Raw genomic sequence first — 22,672 nt, 5'->3', positions numbered from 1 at the left:
CTTTTATGCAGATACCTGCCAGTATGGCTCTTCCTGCTCCCAGCCCAGGAGACACCGTCTCCGTGACGGCACCCTCCTCGGTTACATGTAGGTCATATAAAGACTTCGGCTTTCAGGGCTCGGGGGCTCCTGTGCTTTCCTGTACCTCTGCAATGAGTAGACGTCGCTCATTGATTAATATCATAAACTGAGAAAGATCCCCTAATTCACATTTTTGGGTGGAATTTTATTCTAACGAGGACATTGATGTAAATCATATCACCAAGTGAAAGGACCTGGAAAGTGACAAGGGTGACTCAGCTTTTCTACTATTGTGCTTTATAGACGACATTTGAAAAGCAATGTCCCTTTCCTCCAAGCCCTGGGTTTTGTGGGTTTGTGGATTTGTGGATTTGGAGGTATATGGATGTTCGAAGTGGTCAGTGGTCTGGCAGGTTGGAGTAAGTGCTCCTTCCTAGAGTTTAGCTACATCGAGCAATGTTGCTTCTCACCTAAAAAAAAAGACCCAAAAATGCAACGTCAGAATGACTCACGTGGTCAGAAACCAGAGGGAGCATTTGCTGTTCAAATTTTCCTCCTAACAATTAAGTACGAGGTGTGCAGGGTGCTTTATGCTTTTCGCACGGGAGCAGGATCTTATTTGCTCTTCCAAATACCGCTGTGCGGCAGGTGAGGCGAGGATCAGTTACAGGTGAGGAAACTGAGGCTGAGAGCGTCAGCCTCTTCCAGTGCCCCTCAGCCAACGCCCTCCGTTTCCACTCCCGTGTCCCCTCGCCGTCCCCTTTTTTGGGGGATCTCTTGTGCAGGCGTAGCTGCTGTGCCCAGAGCAGCTGGGTTTATCAGCTGCCGGCGTGAAAACAGCCCTTTGTGTACTGTTCAGACCGTGGGATTCGGCCCGTCGTTGTCACTTAAGCCTTCCATCCTTCAGACTCCCCGTAGGACTTTGCTCTCGGCCCCCGCTGTGGGCTGGCGGGTGGCCTTTGTGGAGGCGGCACATTCAGGAGTCGATTATAGACATTCCTCTTATACGTTCCGCCGTCTCGGGGAAGGAGCTTCCTTTGTGCCAAGAAACCCGATTCAGCCTCGGCTTTCTAAATAAGCCCAGGAGAGGGGGGTTCGGGAGGAAAGGACCCCCTCTCCCCCCTGGGGACCGGTCTCCCGCTGGAGAGTGAGTCCTCACTGGCTCCCCCTGCTGCCTGGCACGGGACCAGCACGCTGGCGGTGAGCTTCCTGGGCGCCTGCCTGGAGGGCCCGGGAAACTCACTCCAGGTTGCTCTGCTTCTCTCTGCGCCCTTGGCAAAGGTGTGGTGTCTAAGTTTAGGATGTGCAGTCACGCTGTCGCCCGAAAGTGGCTTTTCCCGATTAACTGAAACTTCAGTTGTCAGGTCTCTGCTCCAGTCATTTTCCCCGTTGGCCTGCCCAAGCCACACCCTCCCGAGGGTTTTGCGGAAAAGCCGAGCGGAGTTACTGGAAGTTCCTGAAATGGAAGAGAGTCAGGTGAAGCGCATGAGGTGGCTCTTCCTCAGCTCCACGGCTCGGCCCTTCTTCCCCCTCTGCGACTCATCGGGAGAACTCTGAACACACAGTCTCCCTTCTCCTTGCACCCTCAGGCCACCTCTCTGAACAGTTCTTTTATCCGCTAGCAGGCGGAGTTATTTACTCCTCCTCAGAGTAGCATCTTATTTAAAGACATTATCAGACGGGAATAAATATGATCTGCTTTATACGAATCTACTTTAAAATATGCCTACAGTTTGGAGGAACATTCTGTAGCTCTTCCCTCACTGCACTGGGGTGGGGGGGTGGGGGGGGGTGTTGCCTTGTCCTGGTTTTTCCTATGATCCCAAGTTTAAAAGTTAACTCCACCGTTTTCATTGAGAGAGAGCTGGGGGGGGGGGGGGAGGCAGAGATGCAGCGTTTTGTGATATAAAGTATCTTCTAGAAGTTGCATTAAAAAAGAAGACAAGGAAAACACACAGGGCTGCGTTTTAGGAGGTAGGTGTCTAAATGGGCCAGAAGTGAAAACTGCCCTGGGGAACCCCACAGCCTCAGGGAGGGGCCCTGTGGGAACTAAAACCGTCGAAGGGGCAGCAGGTTTGCGTCCCCCGCCTCATATTGGATCTGAGATCTGTGTTCACTGAGAACTGAGAGATGCCAGAACTATGTAAATCCTTGTCTTTGCTTTTCCTGGGGCCAAGCTGGGAGGTGAAATTGCATCAGTTAAATGTGCATGTGACCGGACTCTGGATTATCCCGTCCCTGACGTTTCCTACCTAGAGGGGTGGCCCCCAGAGGTGGCTTTCAGACCATTTTCCTCACTGCAGATGAGGGCGCAGGGTCGGGCGGATTTGAGGAGGCCACGGGTGGGGGGGTCTTACCTTTACTCCCTCCCCATCGGTGCGTTTGGGAAACCTCACTTAGTCTTTCTGATTTCTGTCTCCTCGCTTGTAACATGAAACCTTTGGGCTGATGCTCTACGCCTAAGATACTTTGCCAGGAGCCAGCTGCCAGAAATTTCTGGGGACACCGCTGGCCATGTTACTCTGGTTTTACTAACACCGAAATATAATAAGAGGGCATGTACTGGCCACCTGCCTCGAGCTGCTGAGGAGCCCTTTTCTCATTAGCTCCCTCATTAGTGAATAATACAGAAGCCGTGGCTGCAGTGACAAGGGGCGGGCGAGTGCCACCGTCTGCAGCGGGATTCGCTTTTCTAGGGTGTAACTGAGGATTTACTCAGACCTGGTATTTTTATCTTGGCCGAAGATGACTCAGAATGTTCTTCTTAGCAGTTGACTGATATTTCTCGAATCATTGTTTGCTTAGCTCTTTGTAGAAACATCCTTTTGAAAAACTGACCTTGAATCAGTCTTCCTGTAGGTAATTTGCAAAGACGCTGGACTTGAGATGCAGTTTTCAAGAGTGAAATCTGCTGAGGCAAAGAGACTTTTTGTGTTGCTTGGAAGTTGTACTTAAAAATATTTATGGCCCAGCCGGGCGTGGCTCAGCGGTTGAGCATCGACCTGGGATCCAGGAGATCAGGGCTCGATTCCCGGTCAGGGCACATGCCCGGGTTGCGGGCTGCAGCCGATCAATGACTCTCTCATCATTGATGTTTCTCTCTCTCTCTCCCTCTCCTTTCCTCTCTCTGAAGTCAATAAAGATATATTAAAAAAAAAAAAAATTATGATCTGACTGTTTAATTAATTGCAGGTACTTTCAGAACAGCTAAGAGGGGTTTTGGCCTGGTCGCCAATGTCAGATTATAGGGTTTACAAGCGGGGCAGCCCTTGCGTGCCCCCGTTTGGATTTTCACGTCTTTCGAAACATGTGTCTGTCCCCGTCACTCACTTGGCTCATTTTCTCCGAGGCTTCAGAGGCTCCCGTTCACCCCGGTTTCTTCTCACCCCTAACGAACTTGAGCAGATTGGAGCTGACTGTGTTAGGAGCGCCCGCCCTCTGAAGGACTGACTTGGTGAAAGAAAACTAGGCAGAAGGAGTGGACTTCGTGAAGCACAAAAGTCAATAATTTTTTTTTTTTGGCCTTTGTTTCCATCAGGTCAGCCACCATCCACCTATCTCCGCCTGTCATGCTGAGTCTGGAAATTTTGTTTTCTGGCAAGGTAACGTGCTAATGTATTGGACCCCATCATTCTTTGTGATGTTATAGATTTATTTCATTAAGGACCTGCTGCTAAATGCTCGTTAAGGTGAAAAGCATCTGCTGATGTCCTTGCCTGGCATCTCTGAACGATAACTGACAATTGTCTACTTCATAATTGAGGAGTCAGGAGGATAATTTAGTTGTTTCCCTTTTTAAAAATTCTCAGGCTTCGGGTCACCACCATTTATTCATGTAACTTTTTCTCCTATTTTATTCCACAGACACTTGAAATGCCTCACATTTTAAGATGCACAAAATATTTGTAGTTATTTATCATCAGAGTCCAGATAGCAGAGGGGTTTTTGCGTTTAAAATTTCAAAATTTAATTTCTAAAATCACATTTTACATTCTCAAGCTGACGGTTGTTCCTTTATTTAGTTTGTATTTTGGATTTGGGAGGGTATGGGTTGTTCCGAAAAACAAATAAAGCTACAAATACTTCCTAAATGGGTTAGTTCACTTTGCTAACTCATTTATTCACTCGGAACTGACAATGTACTATAGAAATAAAGTGGGAGCATCCTGGGTTTTCAAACAATGGGCCCGCGTCAATTTTAAAAACATTTTTCTCTGCTAACAGTGCTACCACGTGCTTTGCCACATTGCCTAAAAAAATCCAGCTATAAAACTTAAATGACATGAAAGAGTATTTTGTAAAAAAAAATAAATAAATTTCCTTTAAATCTTCTTTCCTCGCCCCCGTTCCTGTCTCTGGAGACAATGAGTTTTATCCATTTAGGTGATAAGTAGCAGCGTTTCTTTTCTGAATCTTGACTACTGAAGTTTAGACTTGAAAGTTGATTAGAAACTTCTCTAACTTTCACTGAAAGCCTCTGGAAATAACCCTCATAAGCTCTGGAAGCTCCTAATTGCTAAGTGTCACTGCCCACGTAGCGCCGCGTTCCTGCTGTGCTGTGTGTGACACAGCGGGAAGGGCCTTTTCCAGTAGCTCCTGGTGCTCCTGCTTCTTACAGTCTTCTCCTCAGCATCCTTCTATTTCTCCTTCTCAGCCTTCTGGTGCCAACCCCACTTATTCCCACAGGCCCGTGACTCCCCAGTCTTGCTTTTTAAAATCCAATCTGGCATTTCTCTACATTTTACTTAGATTGTTTAGACCATTTACATTTATTGTGATTAATGATGTGCTTGGGTTTAAACCTGGCCTCTTGTTTTCTGTTTGTACATTGTTTCCCTTTTTCTTTTTTCTTGCCTTCCTTTGGACTGAGTAGTTTCTGTGATTCCATTAGGTCTCCCTTGTTGCCTTATTAGCTATACCTCTTTGTTTCACTTCTTAGTTGTTACTTTAGGATTCATAGTTATGTATCTTTAATGTATCACAGTCTACCTTCCAGTAATATGGCACCTCACCTGTTTTATAAGAAACTTACAAAATATGTTTCTATCTCCCCCACCACCAACCTTTGTGCTATTGTGGGCATACGTTGTAAACCCAGCAATACGTTGCTACTGTTTTTGCTTTACATAGTCAATCATCTTTTTTTTTTGGTACCAACTTTATTGAGATAGTCAGTGGTTTTTAGTATATTCACAGAGTTGTACAGTCATCACCAGAATCAATTTTATAACATTTTCATTACTCCAAAAAGAAACTCATTTAGCAAATATCCTCCCCACCCCTACTTCCAATTTCCATGAGCCTCTTCCTTCCTTAGACAACCACTAACCTCCTCTCTGTCTTTATAGATTTGCCTATTCTGGATATTTCATATACATGAAATATACATTATGTGGCCAGGGCTTTCCTGGCCGCAGCCCACCTCTCTCCTAGACCATGGCCCTGGCTCCCTACTGGCCTCCCTGCGTTCACCTCTACTCCCCTGTGGTCCGAACTGCCGTGCAGCAGCCAGAGGGAGCAGCTGTTCTTTTTCTATTCCCTGTCCCCCTGTTGGCACTGCCATTCATGCAAATTTAAAAAGTCTGAAATCAGCCCAGCCGACGTGGCTCAGTGGTTGAGCATCTACCTGTGATCCAGGAGATCGAGGTTTGATTCCCGGTCAGGGCACATGCCTGGGTTTCAGGCTTGATCCCCAGTCGGGGGCGTGCAGGAGGCAGCCAACCAATAACTCTCTCATCATTGATGTTTCTCTCCCTCTCCCTCTCTCTGAAGTCAACATATATATATATATGTATATATATTTTAGATATATAAAAAGCCTGAAATCATCCACCAGTCCTCCCTGTCATTCACATTCTGCATCTACGTTGTCACCCAGGCTGTTTTGACTTCTTCAACGGCCCTGGGATTGTGCCCTCCCACTCCATCCCCACCGCTAATGTCTTGGTTCTCTGCATCCTCGGTCATTTCTTGCGCAACTGCAGTAGCCTTGTAACTTGTCACCTGCTTCTCACCTCTCCTGCGCCTCTTCTGTTCGCCATATGGCTGCCAATTGTCCTTGCAAAGTCTGTGTCTAATCACATCAGTTCTCTAGCCAAACAAACACCTTATTTTCCCCCGAGGCACGCAAACCAGACTTCTTAGCCAGGCTGTAGAGCCCACTGTGTTTTGTACCCAATCTGTCTTTTCATTCATGTCTCTAGACTATTTGAGACGGGTAGGAAAGAACCACACCACATTCCCTCCCCTCGAACAAGCTCTGTCTTCTGCTTCAATTGCTTTTTCTCTGCCTGGGGAACTCCTGCGTATTCTTCAAAGCCCAATTTAAGTGGCCCCTTTAGACGGGCTTCTTCTGATGCTTTCCCCAAGCATGTGGGCCATTCCTTCTCTGGTTCCATTTCACCATACAACATACTCAGTTATAGCCTGTGAGCTCTCCCAAGGGAGGGACTTAATCTTATCGTTTTAGCTTCCCCAATTCTGTTCCAGGTACTCAGTTGGTACTTATAGAAAATAAAAAGTTGTCCTATATGATAACGGGTTTTATTATGAAGAGATTGTTCGAGTGTCATCTGTGCAGCCTAAGAACTCTGCCTAGCTCTCCTGCCAAATGTGTGATACCTGGTGTTATTTCATTTCAGACGTGAGATGGAAAAACAAATTCTGGGGAAAATCCATGGAAATTGTTCCCATTGGCACGACCCATGTGACTCTGCCAGCGTAAGTGCCTCTGTGGTTGGGAACTTGAGTGAATTTAGGGCCAGGACACCAGCTTTAGGTACAGGCTGCCTGGTCCCCCAGGGCACTGAGTGTCTGGTTTTTTGTTTCTGGTTTTTAATCTGTTTGACAGTAAGTTCAAATGTCCTTTATTTTGACAACCTCACATTTTATTTCCCTCAAATGAAAATGCTTCCTGGAGACCAAACTTCCCAGAAAAGACACTTTTTAAAAACGCATTTCTACTTTTAACAAAATTAAGAATGGTGGTTTTTCTTTAACGTTGTTGTCCGGCCTCACTGAATTCTGTGAAGAAAGGCGTGGCCTTGGCCTTTCAGGGATTGTTGATACATACTCATAAAACAAAATATGGCCCCTGCAACCAGGCCACCGGGACCCATGTGCTCTCGCTCTGCCACTTACTGAGTGCAAATCCTGGGAGGTCACATAACCTTCCTGCTCTCCAGTGCTGTCATCTGTGAACTGGGGATAATACGCCACCTACTTCGTAAGCCTGCGGTGAAAATTAAACACGTAAACTAGTACTTGGCACATGGTGCGTGCTGTGTAAGTGTCTGGTCTTATTACCATTACCCTCATGATTATTATTTATCTCTGTAACTAGTATTTGAATACTTACTCATTGTAACAGATTTAAGATATATGTATCTTAAGAGTTAATGCATTGCATGACTTAATGTTTGAAACAGCAATGCCTGTTTGCATTCGCTGCTGGCTCCTCTGGACATTGCTCCTCTCACTCTTTCCTCCTGTAGTTTCGGGGATCATTTTGAGTGGAACAAAGTCACCTCCTGCATCCACAACATCTTAAGCGGGCAGAGGTGGATCGAGCACTACGGAGAGATTGTCATCAAGAACCTGAATGACGATTCCTGCCACTGCAAAGTGAACTTTATAAAGGTAAGCTGGTGGCCCTGGGAGCTCTGGCCCTGGAAAGCCCTTGCCGAGCTGGGCCTCAGGGCACAGGGCGTCTTGGGGAACTTGCCACCTTTGCTTCTGTGCCAGAAGACAAGCAATGCCAGGGGCTCCCTGGTCCCAGCCCCACTCTCACCTGGACCAGGGCATGGCCCTTCCCAGCCTCTTTCCTTCCTTCCTTCCTCCCCTCTGGTCTGTCCTCAGTGCCGCAGCCAGAGGGACCCTTTTAAAACATGTCATCGTGCTACAATATGGATTGGAGACACGATGCTGAGTGAGGACAGAGACTGATTCACGTGAGGTACCCAGAGCAGTCAGAGCCACAGAGACAGGAAGCAGAATGGTGGTGGCCAGGGGCTAGGGGACAGGGATGGGGAGTTGTTGTTTAATGGGCACAGAGTTTCAGTTTGTGAAGGTGAGAAATCTCTGGAAAGATAAAAGACGATGATTGCACAAGTACATTATGAATGTACTTAATGCCACTGAATTGTGCACTTATAAATGGTTAAAATGGTAAATTTTGTTCTGTATGTTTTAGCACAATTTTAAAAAAAAAAGAAGTTGTGTCATATCTGACCCAATCCTCTGACAGCATCCAGCTTTCTCACAGGAGAAGCTCATCCTTACAGTGGCCACAGGACCCTGCAGACCCTGCACTCCCCGCCCCACCCTTCAAGGTCACCTACGGGCGCACACACACCTCTCCAACCTCAGCTCCCGCCAGCCCCTCGCCCCGTCCTTCCTCTCTGTCCTCTGACCACACTGGCCTTCGTTCTCTCTTCATCTGCTCTGCTTGGACCCCTCTCCCCAGATCCTTCCATGGCCTGTCCTGTCTTGTTAGTCCCTCCCTGTCATATCCCAATCTCTTCTAAGTTTCTATTATTGTTAGCTTGCTCCCTGTTGGTTTACTTGTTTGTTTTCTGTTCCCCACACCTTCCTCGCCATTCCTGGCTCCAGAAAAGCAAAAGCTGCTCTGTCTCTCTGCGGGTGTAGCCTGTAGCCTGGAAAGGCTCCTGGCACCCAGCAGAGGCTCATGGCAGGATAAGAGAACAGACTGTCCTGAGGCAGAAAGCACGGGAGAGTCTGCCTACCTTTCCACCTGCCTTAATTGGAGCCCTGCTCCCACCTTTCTTCCTCCTTAGATTCCTTCTTGCTGTTAAAAATCTCAAGTACTGCCTTAGCCAGCCGGTTTGGCTCGGCGGTTAGAGCGTTGGCCAATGGACTGAAGGGCCCCGGGTTTGATTCCAGCCAAGGGCATGCACCTCTGTTGCAGGCTTGGTCCTGGCCCTGGTCGGGGCTCAGGCGGGAAGCAACCAATCGATGTGTCTCTTTCACGTCGATCTTTCTCTCTCTCCCACTCTGAAAAGCAGAATATCCTCTGGTGAGGACTTAAAAAACACGCAAAAAATCTCAAGTACTTAAAATGGCCTCAGAGTGTTACTCACCTCAAAAAATATCTGCATTGAATTAAGATCAAAATTCTAAGCCAAGATACTAGGTTCTAATTGTGGAACTTCATGGGGCACCTCTCTCCACCACCTATAGCTGGTGGGGGACATTTTGGAGAGGTGGAGTGGGGCCTTTCTTATACCCTGTAAGTCAGACTTAGTTGTAGTCAGACATCAGGCTAGCAGTGATTTGGCATAAAATAAAAATGACCCTGCCGTGGAAGCTTGATGTGAGCTCTTTGCAGAGAAGAAGCAAAAGGCAGCCTGGAGCGGGAACCTATGCGCCCTGCTCCAGGTGAGCCACCTGTTCTCAGCACTTTCCCCAGGGAAATGCACTAGACTCCCATGGCTACCGTCCACCCGGTATTTGTCCACTTAGGAGCAGAGAGTAGATTTTTGTAGCCATGAGAAATGAAAGGGGTTTGAACACTGGGCGTGCCTCTGGTGTTGAAGGAGAATCTGAAAGCAGGTGCAGACATACCTGTGGGCAGGACCACCTCCCTCTGGCGCCTCCCATCCTGTTGCCAGCATTGGATTTGTTGGCAAATATCTGTAAGAAAAAGTTCTGACTCCTGCTTCGGAATAAACTGAAGAGCCTGGACAGTTCTTATATATTTTTTTCCTAATTTTTACATGCTGTGAGGACTCCCTTTTAAATCTCTGATTCAGGCGGAGATGCTGCTGTGCCTGCCCTTCCTCCCATATTTACCACAGACTTGGAATGTGGCCTGGAAATGCCACTCAGCTGTTTTGGTTTCCAAATATAGATTCTGTTTTGGCTGAAAATAGTACTAGGATTTTTGATTTGTGGAGTGACGCCTTCCCAGTTTTTGGTAGAGATTTCTTACCGTGCAGCCAGGTAACTGGGAGATTTGAGAATATCCACTGTAGGGAGTTGGAGCTCCCTCTGCTGGGCGCGGTGCGGCACTGAACAAGCCCTCCCGGCTGAGCCGAGCTCTCGGACCAGGACCAACCACGATGCGAATAGGGGTTCCGGAAGGCTCCTGGGGTTGGATGAACTGATCTAGATTGGGTGGGGGGGCGCGGATGATAGAAGAAACTGAAAAGTTGGGTTTACAAAGCAGCCACGTGTAATGGTTTGCAAAAGACTGTCATGTTCCTTTAGAGAAAAAAGTGACATGAGTTATATTTCTTTTATTTATTTTCTTTTTTTATTTGGAGTTATATTTCTTTTAAATTGCAATAGTCAGAGCCACAGTGAGAGCCAGGGAGCAGCGGTTCCAGAGGGAGGGGGCTTACGGGCCAACCGCGCTATTTGGCAGAAGAACTGAGCTTTTCCTTCTTACTCTGCATGTAGAAAAGGTAGAAAAAATATATATGTACCTTACACATACACAAGTGTACCAGATGTTGGCTCGCTGAGATGCAAGCTGTAAAAAATGGGTTAGCTTTTAATTTTTATTAAATAATTAAAAGTGTGATTAAAAAAAAAGAAATAGAATCCAGAACTGGCAAACGATATGCAATGTAGGATTATCCTTCTGGTTCTTTCTGTTTCCTTTTAAAAAACAAAACACAAACTTCTCAATATCTATAATAAGTTGACCCCAAAACACTAAACGGACCCCTCTTGTTTGAATCCCAGGCGAAGTACTGGAGCACCAACTCGCGCGAGATCGAAGGCACGGTGTTTGACCGGCGTGGGAACCCCGTGCACCGGCTCTTCGGGAAATGGCACGAGAGCATCTACTGCGGCGGCGCCGCCTCCTCCGCCTGCGTGTGGAGGGCCAGTGAGTAGGGGGGGGGATGGGGAGGGGATGGGCGGGGGGGATGGGGAGGGGAGGGGGGGATGGGGAGGGGAGGGGAGGATGGGGAGGGGGGAGGGGAGGGGGGAGGGGGTGGGCGGGCGGGGGCGTGGCCAGCGGAGCCTCGACGCGGAGGGGGTGCGGGCAGCGGCGCCTCGCGCCGGCTCTGAGCTGGGTGGGCGCCCCCTGCGCGCCCTGCGCCCCCCGCGCCCCCGCGCGCCCTGCGCCCGGCCCGCCCGTCATCCACCTGATCCCGCCTCAGACTCGCTCCCGGGCGCAGCAGCCCCGCCTCCCGCGCTGGGCGGTGCTGGGCCCTTAATCCCAGACCCAGGCCGTTGCTAATGCAGGCGGCTGGCGTCACTCCTGTGCCTGTGCTGGGCACAGAGGGGTGTCAGCCCAGTACGAGAAGTCGGTCTAGAATAGGACAAAGGGAAACATGATGCCGGAAAAGCAGGGTGACCCGGGGGTTCCACAGGAGTTAGGGATCCCCCCCCATCCATCTGTCCAGCACCACGAGCCTCTCTGGTCACTCCTGTCATCCCCCCGCGAGGATGCGGAGCCCTTGAAGCAGCTGCGGGAGGAGGGCTGGGGAAGCCAGACCCTCCTAACAGGTCCCCAGGACGTGTCCGACCCTTAGCTCATCTACTCTGATAAGTATGTTTCCCCGTCATGGTCACGTTTTGAAACCATTGTTGTGAGAGGCCACCATTAGGATGCTGTGGGCTGATCCAGACAGGACGGGAAGCTATTCTAATAGTGGCTCAAACCATGAGGATAGGGGCTGATACTTAACAGTGAGTGGGGGGGTGGGTGGCCCCAGGTTGGAGAGAGGCGCTTGCCTGTGTCAGGAGCACCGATCCTTGAGGGCACCTTATGTCACTCCCAGTATGACAGTGATGTCTCCCTCGTGGACGTACATGGTTGTCACGGGTCAATACCTTATCCCCACATCACAGCTCACCAAGCAGGGAAAAGAGGGCAAATGGGCTTTCTCCACTTGTGCCTCTTTTCTCAGGAATGAGGCGTTTCCTAGGGTCCCCCAGCAAATGCGTATTTACATTTTGTCAGCCTGAAGGGGGTCCAGACCCATCCCACACCAATCCTGGGCAACTGGGTAGGCAGGGGAGAGTCAGATGGGTTTGGATTCATCCTCTAGGGGACACAGTGCCACCTGACCAGAGCAGTTTCCATTGGCAAGTAAGGAAGGGAGGTGACCGCGGAAGAGGCAGCCAACAGTGTCTCTTTCGGTGGGTGGCAGCCACACCGTCCTCCACCACAGAGGTGGCCCTGTGGCCGCCTTCCAGCGGCCGCCTTCCTAGCTGCAGGGGTGCAGGGGCACACGTGAGACTCTGCGAGTGAAACATCACCTTCCTTTGGTTGAAGTGTGTATCACAGAGCAGAGCTGCCATCCTTTCTGGATGGTCAAGTAGAACCTTGACAAAAGAACACTTGTAAAAGCTGTTGTTCTTGTCGTCTTCGTTATTCACTGACTTTGTTTCTTCCTTGGCCGTGAGCATCCCTGGTCCATCTCCAGGGAAAACCACTGTCTTCACTCTGGTGGATCGAGACTGGGTAGATTTTTGAAGGCACATTGGGAAGCTTTGATATGATTTTCGTGCTTGGGACACACAGAGAATTAGACCTAAAATTTGACAAAAAGGACTTCTGAAACTTCAAAAAAATGGTTCTGCTATAAAGTTCACGGGAAGCATTTGTATTCGTATATGGAATGACGAGAGCCCAGGCTATGGTGATTTTATTAGTCTATGTTTGATTTACCCAATATGTAAATATGGGCATTTTTAGCTTGATTTTTAGCTGGAATTCAAGCCAGGGCAATACACCTACATGAATCTGCTTGGACTGCTATAACCAAATACCACACACTGGGTGGCTAAACAATAGAAGTTTATTTTCTTACAGTTCTGGAGGCTGGGAAATTAAAGATCAAGGTACTGGCAAATTTGGGTTCTGGTGAGGGATCCCTGCTTGGCTTGCAGACAGCCACCAGATGCGGGCCCCACCCTTCTGACGTCACTTAACCTTCATTACTTCCTTAGAGGCCCCATCTGCAAATACAGCCACAGTGGGGGTAGGGCTTCATCCTGTGAATTTGGGGCGGATACATTCAGTTCATAACATTCTGCCTCTAGCCCTCCAAATTCATGTCCTTCTTACATGCAAAATATATATATTACATCCCGATAGCCACCCAAGTCTATTTCAGCATCAACTCTAACGTCCAAAGTCTCATCTACATATCATCTAAGTCAGGAATGGGTGAGACTTGGGGTACGATGCATCCTCTCCCACTGTGAGCCTCTGAAACCAAAATGTGCTTCCCGAGTACAGTGGTGGGGCAGGCCTAGCATCGGTGTTCCAAAGGGGAGACGTAGGAAAGAAGGAAGGGACGGCAGGCCCCAGGCACGCCTAAAACTGGCAAGGGAAAAACATCATCAGATCTTAAGAATCCAGAGTAATCCTCTTTGTTTCAATGCCCAGCCCTCTGAGCCCACTGGGGCAGCAGCCCCGCCCTCCAGGTCCCCAAGGCTTAGGGTGGTGGCAGCTGGCCTGTTGAAGCTGCAGTGGTAGCCCCACCTTTTGGAAGACAGAGGCAGCCCTGCCCCCGGGCCTGTGCAGTCTGGGCCTGTCCTGGGAGTGGCAGCCCGAGGACGGCTGAATCACTTCAGTCCATCTCTGGCACGCACGCAGCTGGAGAGCCCTGTGGTCCCAGCCTGTGAAATGCCAGTGATCCAACAGCCCTACTTCTTTCTGTCCCCTTGTCTCTGTCGCCTTTATTTCCAGCGGCATTGTTTCCACCCGTATAACCCATCTTTATTCCTGGCTTCTGCTGAGATGGTTTTAAATTAAAATATGTGAGATTGGGAGGGGCAAGAGTTAGTGAAAAGAAGGGCAGGTGTGGAAGAAAGAATAACATTGACCGCTTGCTAGGGGTTCAGCAGGATTTTAGGCAGTAGACAGAGCTTTAGGAGAATCTGACATTTCTCAAATGAATAATGGATTCTCTAGCCTGGCTGGAGCAGCTCAGTTGGTTGAGTGTCATCCTGTGCGCCAAAGGGTTGCTGGTTTGATTCCTGGTCAGGGCACATACCTGGGTTGCTGGTTCGATCCCTGGTCTGGGTACCTACAGAAGGCAACCAGTCTATGTCACTCTGTCTCTCTGTCTATCTCTCTCTCTTCCCCTCCTCCCTCCCCCCTCTCTCCCCGTCTCTCCCTTTTCCTCCCTCTCTCTTCCCCCTTTCTCCCCCTTCCCTTGTTAGTCAGGAAAAAGGGACCTAGAGTCCTTTTTAACATGTTTATTTTAGTAACAAATTATTTTTATAGCTTAAACAGTATAGAAATGTCACTGTGTTTTATAAATTTGCTGTGTGACCACACAGAGGAGGCCTTATTCTTGTAGGTAGAAGAAAATATATGGAGAAGAAAATTTATAAGGAAATACTCAGCCCCTCTTTTTAGCCAAACTATTCTAATAGAAATGGAAGAATTCAGAGCTGAGAGAGAAATATTATAGCTGGCCTGAGATTGAAAAAAAAAAGGGGTGGTGGTGGTGGTGAAGGAATTAAAATGTAACGTAAATGAAATGCAAGATAGGAGTGAATGGTCTCTTTACCTTGTAGATCCCATGCCTAAAGGCTACGAGCAATATTATGGCTTCACGCAGTTTGCACTAGAATTAAATGAACTTGACCCATCGTTGAAGACTTTATTACCACCTACTGACACCCGATTTAGGCCAGACCAAAGGTAAGGATTATTTTTCAATCTTTGTCTCCAGAGATGTAAAACTTTCTATAAACACTGTTCTTAACAACTCCCAGGCCACCAGAGGAGCCTGAGAGAGAGAAGGAGAGACTGTCATCAGGAACAGAGGCGCAGGAGACTTTAGGCAACCATGTGGAAGGAAAAGAGCCAGCTTAGAGCTATGCGTGGTATGACTTTTAGTCATCAGTGCAGCCCCATTTCTATTGAAATATCAAAAGCATGTTTCTCTTTAAGAGTTTTCCTGTATTCAATAAGAATAAAACTTACTGTGCATTTGAAAGAGTGAAAGGCATCCACCTCCTCCACCCCTAGAATTTAAATTATTTTGATGCACTGAGATCTAACTTTTGATTCTTTGATTGCTGCCAACAAGTTGTGTGACATATAAAGTCTTTTAATCTTTCTCAGCCTCAGTTTCCTACTCTGTGAAATGGAAAGAATTATCTCTCCCCTAAGGCCTTTCTAATTAACACTCAAAACCCAGAAGGAAAAAAAAGGGTGAAATTCGACTTTATTAAAACACATACACACACACACCAACAATAACAACAACACTTCTTCATGGTGAAGTAAATAAAATGCATACTCAGAGTCAAAAGATAAATGACAAACTGAGAAATCTGTCTTTGCAACTCATTTCATGAATCGCTTCTAGAAATCAAGATCAACTCACTAGAAAAATGTACATAGAAAATGAACAGGTCATAAAATAAGAAATGCAGCTATCCCTTAAACATGAAAAGATGCTCCATCTCACTCAAAGAAATGCACATTCTTAAAACCCCATTGACATACCATCTCTTAACCAACCTATCAAATGGCAAAGATTCAAAAGTGTGATGTACTCTGAGGCTCTGGGGCAAAGGCACTTGAATAACATTGCTGGTGGCAATTAAATTTTATAATCCCCATAAAGGGTGGTTTGGTTGTATATATATTACAAACTCACCCTATAACCCAGCAATTTCACTTCTAGAAATTTCTTCTTACAGGTACACTAACCTATGTGCAAAATGACAGATATACATGGTCATTCATTGCAGCCTCAATTGTAACATTAAAAAATTGGGAACATCCCCAGTGTCTATCAGTGGAAAATTGTTTAAATAAATTCAGATATATCCACACAATTGAATATTACGCAGCTATTGAAAAATGAATATGCCTGTGTGCTACCAAGAAAGATCTCCCAGATATGCAGGGTGGGACAAAAGTAGGTTTACAGTTGTTTGTATGGAAAATAATACAATACTTAATAAATAATAATACAAGAATGAGCACTGTGTTTTGAGTACTCATAACTGTAAACCTACTTTCGCTCCACCCTGTATTGTTCAGTAAAAAGTAAAACAGAAACCACGGCATGGACCGGACATGCAGCATGTTACCATTCATATTTTCAAAAGGGAGGGAGAGGCAAGAATCTATATTAATGTTTGCTTTATATGGGTAAAGAATTTCTAGTAGAACGTACTGGAAACTAGTAACAGTGGGCTACCTGTGGTGGCGTGACGGTGAGTGTGATGGGGAGGAAACAGAAAGACTTAGGGACTAGGGTGAGCGAGAAACTTGGCTCCAAATTACTTCTTATAGATATAATTTTTTGACCCATGTGTATATCGCCAATTTAAAAACATAATATCTCCCCTAACGGCCTCAAAACACTGGTTCAGGGATCGGAGAGGAGCCTCGTGTGGGAAGGCGTTTAGTGCCCAGCGCGGACCCGTGCAGCTTCAGCAGTCACGGGGTGGCGTTTCCCTGCACTCAGCCTCCTTTGTGTTTTCCCCGATGCCTCAGGTTCCTGGAGGAAGGGAACATAGAAGCCGCTGAGACGCAAAAGCAGAGGATCGAGCAGCTGCAGAGGGACAGGCGGCGGGTCCTGGAGGAGAGCAACGTGGAGCACCGGCCGCGCTTCTTCAGGTGCGGCCCGGGTGACGGGCAGGTGGGGGCCGGGGCGCCTGCTGTGTCTGGAGAGTGTGCGTGTGTGTGCGTGTGTGCGCGCGTGTGTGCGCGCGCGTGTGTGCGCGCGTGTGTGTGTGCGTGTGTGTGCGCGTGTGTGCGCGTGTGTGCGTGTGCGTGTGCATGTGCGTGTGTGTGCGCGTGTGCGTGCGTGTGTGTGCGTGTGTGTGTGCGTGTGCGTGTGTGTGCGTGTGTGCGCGCGTGTGTGCGCGTGTGTGCGCGTGTGTGTGCGTGTGTGTGCGTGTGTGTGTGCGTGTGTGTGCGCGCGTGCAATTTCCCTGAAAGAATGACGCTGCTGAGACTACTGCCTCCGAGGAGCCCTGGGGGGCAGGGGTGGGGGACCTCGCAGCGTTCACCCTGCTGCACCGTCTGCTCCTGGTTTACGTCACAGATTCTCTAGGCAAAGAACAGCGAGCCGAGGCCGGTCCCTCCAGACCCTCGGGGCTTCCTGCTCCTGCTGTTTTTAACGCTAACTTATCGCTTGATGCGAACAACCCGGTTGGTTAGCTTTTACTCAGTCTCACCAAAGGGGGTAGCTGCCTTCTCACCGAAGCTGCATGTTCCACAGCCTCTGAGTTCGAGAAGTCAAAGTCAGAACTGAGAAAAAGGTTTCCCGCCCCGGCCGCGGCGGCCAGTTCACTGGAGCATGGTCCCCTGCACCGAAAGGCGGCCGGTTGGATGCTGGGGCTGGCACGGGCCGGGTGGAGGGCTCCGTCCCCGGCAGGGGCGTGCAGGACGCAGCTGATCGGTGTTTCACTCTCGCATCGCTGTTTCTCTCTCTCCCTCTCCCTTCCCCTCTCTCTGAAAAATCAGTAAAAGTATTTATTTAAAAAAAACACACAGAGGAAAAGGCTTCCAGGTGTCCAGCTTCCTCACAGCTCCAGTCCTGGACTGTGGGGGACCTTGCACGCCTGTGAGAATGAGAACAGGGTAGGAGAGGAAGGAGGGGGAGGGGGAGGGAGAGAGGACAGTGCTTTCAAGAGCCTCCAAGACATGCTTTCGTCTTTCACAGGAAATCTGATGATGACTCTTGGGTGAGCAACGGCACCTATTTGGAACTGAGGAAAGATCTTGGTTTTTCCAAACTGGACCATCCTGTCTTGTGGTGAAAAGGGGGAAGAAGGTGATACGTTCCTGTGCTTCTCCTGTGCTGGCTTTCCCAGGCCACAGATCTGTGTCCGTATATTTAGAAAACATTATCTAGAATGATCACTGTGCTTAGCTTAGCATTGTAAGTACTCAAGTATATATTTTCTTCGGTTAGGGTTCTATACAATTTCCAATGTTATCATGATTGTTTATACGAATGTAGAACACCTTGATATTTCTTTTTTTATATATAAAGTATTTAATAAAAATGAAAGGTTGAATGTTAATGTGTGGGTTGCAAAAGAAGCTTTAACACTAATTTTCCAAAGGTTAGGAAAATTCAGATTAAATGTAAGCCTTATAAAATTATGTTGGGGGAAAAAAACAACCCATGTCTCCCAGGTGCACTAAGAAATAAGAAGAATGCCCAGGACTACTCACCCGTGCGGATGCTACCCAAGTTTGATTTGGTAGCTCAACCTCTTTTTTGCCTCGGACAGCTCTTGACTTGCTCATACAGAGCCATCCTGCTGGTGCTGGAGTCTGAAGAATATTTGCATTTGCATTTTGATGGTTGAGAGGAGGGCATGCATTTAGTGAAATGTGTGTTTTTATAGAAGATGCATATGGCGCCTTCATGAAGAGGAAGCACTTGAGCTCATCCCTCCCTCTAGTTCCATTGCCTTCTGTGCAGAATTGTACCGTCACTCAGAGAAACCGTTGTTAACCCAAGAAACCCCCATTAATTAAATGTCAGAGTGAAATCCCAGAGCTGCAGTAGGAAATTTCTCCTCAGTGAGAGCTGAACCCCTGGCATTAAGAAACTATTTTCTGCTTCCACCACCCCTGGCTTCCCCGCCCTGTGTGACCGCATCTCTACTGAGTGTGGAATTTTCCAGCTTAGTGTAAAACGTCCAACGTGTTCCACACAGCAGTACAACTTTGTAACAGGTTAGCAAAATGATTGTTTAAAAATACTGTTTTGGTACTTTCTACCTCTTAATAAGCACCGTGTTCTAGATCTTGTATAAAAAGTTGGACCACCTGCCTTATAGACAAATGTAGAGAACCAAGGTTCTTGGTGTTGTGCTCTGATTCAGCTTCCAGTGTCTTACGCCTTCCTACACTTCTCCCTCGTGTCCCTCTTCGGTGAGTTTTGCAGCATTATAACCTTGAGTAATGCAGATTATAACTACTGAAGGGGAAACTTTGTCTTTGTAAATGTGTCGTTTCAAATTACAAAGAATAGAACTTGTGCAGTCGTTCGACTGTGTTATCAAAGCAATTCCAACGTCTGCCCAGATTACATGGAAACCAAAGCCTGATTCTTAGGCCTTTGACCCTAATGTCCGTAGTAACTCTATGGAGGGCGAAATAAAACGGCGTCGTAAAAAAGATTTCTCCCGAAAGCCTTTTTTAGATATTGAAGTAACTTCAGAGTATGTAGAATGCTGCGAATGGAAGCAGGATCAGCAGCAGAAAAAAGAAAGCGTGACCTCGGGGTCGCGCAGAAGACGCGGTTACGCAGAATCACACTTTCAAAGTGGAGGACGATCTGCAGGGGACTAGCATCTTAAAAACAATATACGACCCATTCAGCGTTGCATCCCTCCATTCCGTTTCGCCAAGATGTCAGGAGGAGCACAGCGTGAACAGCATCTGCGCTCCTGAGCAGTGAACCGACCCAGGCCCGCCCGTTGGCCTGCGCTTTGCTCTCCTTTCCAAGCACGGATCCAAATTCCGCTCCCCGGCGGGAAGGAGCAGCTGAAGGTTTCAGGGTACTCGGGGAAAGCAGATCTAGTTTCGCAGTATGAAGGTCAATGTGGAACTTTAGTAATATTGGCTATGAAAGAGGCCTGTTCCAGAGGCTGGTCAAAAAAGAAAACACAAAAACTAAACGTGCAGGCTCCAGGGATGTAGCTTTGTCTTGCAGTATTTGGAAATGCTGTCTCGATGCTGTTATTTTGACTGATATTATGGCTTTTGTTTTTTGGAATCACAAAACAGTTATCATCTTTGTAGTCATCTTATTTGGGATGGGGTTGGGGAGGAATTAAAATGTGATGCAGAACTGTATGCGAATTTTAAAATCTATTAGTCGGTACCAGCATCTCTCAAGGGCTCTCCTGACATTTGAGCAGCTTAGGGGCGCATCCTGATGTTACCATCTTAAAACTCCCCGGAGGGGGAAATGGTTTCTTGTCTTCCCTTCAGTCCCTGTTCTCAAAAGCACTTTCCCACCTAATTCTTAGCTCGGTGGCATTTTATATTTTTAGGATGAAGAAAACAGAAGCATGGCATTGTTTGGGCAGAACTGAGGTAAAATAATCTGGCTTCCTGGACTTTGAGTCTCCTGATTAAATAATGCCAATCACTGCACCATTGGAGATACTTGTTATAACCTGCATTTTAGTCCTGATTATTCCATCCCAAATTTACGGTGAATCACATAGGTATTCTTGGAAGTGGGACTTTGTGAGTCCACCAGGTCGCACTTTACTTGTTCCTGTGGGCCCGCCAGTGACTCCCAGGAGCTGCAGGAGATCCGTTCAGATCCACGGGGAAGGAGCCAACCGTCCCCAGCGTAGCAGGCAGCTGAGCCTAGGTTAGTATTTGCCTGAATCAAAGGTATTAGCAAAGTCTCAGTGCAGCTACTGTGTGCAGTCCCCTCCCGGGAGCCAGGCTGCTTCTGGAACTAATCAACCAGACCGAGTTCACTTTAGGACAGCGGTCCCGTTATTAAGTCCCCAGAATGCCCTCCTGTGGGACTCTCTAGGAGGGAGACATATACAAACCAGTTTTTAAAATGTTTTCTTCATTTAGGCTGTTGCTTTTCTCATAACCTCTTTTTAATTACTCCCCGTAAGTCATTTGCTTCGGCCTCGAGCCCCGCCCTTCACCTGTATTTTCCAGATTTATCACGAGGGGGTCTTGTTCTGCTATTAACAGTGTTAACCATGAAAGAAAAATGATAAACGACAAAGTCTGTACTTGGCTGTTGAACCTTGTCACAGGCCAAGTGCACATTCTCTGAATGACATATGCCTTCCGGCTCTCATAGGATCCCTCAGGCCTTCGAGTCATGCGCAGGAGCCATCGGGAGTTGGTTTTATGACCTTAGGAGTAATAGTTCTAATGTATTAGCCTAATTTATTTGAATGTCTTTAATTTTGATGTTAACATCAGCAGAAGTCTGTTTTTGCTACCAGGTGATAGCTGGTTTGTGCTCGGTCCTCTGCGTTGTATTCATGTTAGTCAGTATTAGTCTTTGTCGGCACTGAAAATATGTATCACGTGAGTGTCTGCAAATCGTGACAGTCTGAAATGCAAGCCACTTTTGGAGACTGGTGTGGGGGGTGCAATGAACAGAAGTCACTGATTTATTGCATTCCTGGTGATCCACGATCTTCCTCTGTTAACCTCAGAGGAGTCTATTTTTTTAATAGATATTTGTAAATCTTCCATCAAACCATTTATAAGATTATGTTCTGTTTAACCCCCACCTTTCCACTCATCCCCCTTATGCCTCCCCCGAAAACTTTGACTAATTTGTTTATCCCCCTCATGTAGCTAATTGACTGAATAAATACTGTGGAAAAGGCCACCTCTGTCCTTGTGTTTCCAGGTCGGTGTGCATATGTGGCTGCTGAAAGGGGACAGAGCAAGGCTCTAGCCTGGGGAAGAAACACACGAGGTTACCTTAAGTGATGGGGGTTGAAAATAAGAACATTCTGGGGCATAAAGAAACTTGGAAACCGTACTTGCCATACTTTTGGTCCCAACATTTTCAAGGTATACTACAAATGGGGGTCCCCTAGCACCGGGCGCCCGAGGCAGCCGGAGCTCCTTCGCTTTACCCCAGGGTGTTGTGGAAATAGCATTATTTCTGGGTGTCCTAACACGGAAAAGGAAAATGCTGACTGTTTGTCAGAATTTAATGGCCCTTCCGAAAGCTGACTCTCCTCCCTGCCTCAGCCTGCGCTTTGCAAGCCAGGAGCACTCAGCCTTCACTGACGGTCCCTTCCACCCAGCGGATACATTTGCTGTTGTTACACAGCGCACAGGACAGCAGAGTTACACATCCAGCCCCATCGCTGCACCCCTCAAAACTCGAAAGAGACAACCAAAAGCAATGCATGAAACTTGAGTGGCTTAAAAGAAAAGAAAAACATGTTATAAAAGACATTTTGAAAACAGGTAGTGAAATTTGCATGTAAACAATGGAATTATTGTTCATTTTCACATCAAAGGAGGACCATTTTCCAGCATTATTCAAAGTAATGTGTATGAACACTAAAGGAAATCTTAAAAGGCCACCTCAACATATTTTAACATATTGAACATCATAGGAATAGGTATTAAAGCATCCCAAGGTGTTGACTTTGAGGAGGCAATGAAATTTGGAGGTACAGGTTCCAGGCCGTTAGTTTGGAAACTTAGTGGTTTTTATCTTCTAGTCGTACCAGTGGAACCACCAGCATTAACATAGTTGATGGCCATCAGTGACCAGCAAATCAGGCCAACACTGTCCTAGTGGACACCAGTCAAGGGTGTCATCTTATGGGGTATTAGTTGGGGGTCCAGCAGGAGATTCCAACACCTATTGGAGTTCAAGAGACTTAAATGAAGGGCCGACACCAGGAGCTGAAGGGACGCGTGGCCTCTGCGGAAAGTCCGGACCAGAGTAAGAACTACCCCAGCCTCCGTCTCCTCCGGCCTCCACTCTCCTTGGTGGCTGAACCCAAGTGAGTCTGGGAGCGCGCCCCCCCCCACTTCACCCCTCCCCCCCACCCAACCAACCCCAGTGCAGGTCTTAGAGCTCAGACCTCACTGCGCTCATGGAGCTGACCTACCAATTGCAGAACCTGCCCTAAATTATCCTCTACTTTCTCCTGAAAACAGGGATTGCTTGGCCGTATGGAAGAATTACACTGCATGCTGAGAAAAGGC

The 22,672-nt window shown here is 47.6% G+C and overlaps 1 protein-coding gene across 7 annotated transcripts in view; it reads left to right on the top strand.

The window, feature by feature from the left end:
* The window catches only part of OSBPL3 (oxysterol binding protein like 3), a 129,087-nt gene extending 107,763 nt beyond the window's left edge, over positions 1-21,324 (top strand). For all 7 annotated transcript variants that reach the window (XM_081147892.1, XM_081147888.1, XM_081147889.1 and 4 more), the window contains 7 exons: positions 3,560-3,623; positions 6,663-6,741; positions 7,515-7,659; positions 10,729-10,873; positions 14,530-14,656; positions 16,472-16,594; positions 17,646-21,324. In XM_081147892.1, coding sequence (XP_081004018.1) covers positions 3,560-3,623; positions 6,663-6,741; positions 7,515-7,659; positions 10,729-10,873; positions 14,530-14,656; positions 16,472-16,594; positions 17,646-17,742 — 780 coding nt within the window. In that variant the 3' untranslated portion in view covers positions 17,743-21,324. The remainder of the gene's footprint in view (positions 1-3,559; positions 3,624-6,662; positions 6,742-7,514; positions 7,660-10,728; positions 10,874-14,529; positions 14,657-16,471; positions 16,595-17,645) is intronic.
* The last annotated feature ends 1,348 nt before the right edge of the window (positions 21,325-22,672 follow it).

Source organism: Miniopterus schreibersii, assembly GCF_964146895.1.
Source record: "Miniopterus schreibersii genome assembly, chromosome: 9".
Classification (NCBI taxonomy): domain Eukaryota; kingdom Metazoa; phylum Chordata; class Mammalia; order Chiroptera; family Miniopteridae; genus Miniopterus; species Miniopterus schreibersii.
The sequence above is the reverse complement of the archived record's forward strand: the minus strand, read 5'-3'. Positions and strand labels throughout refer to the sequence as shown.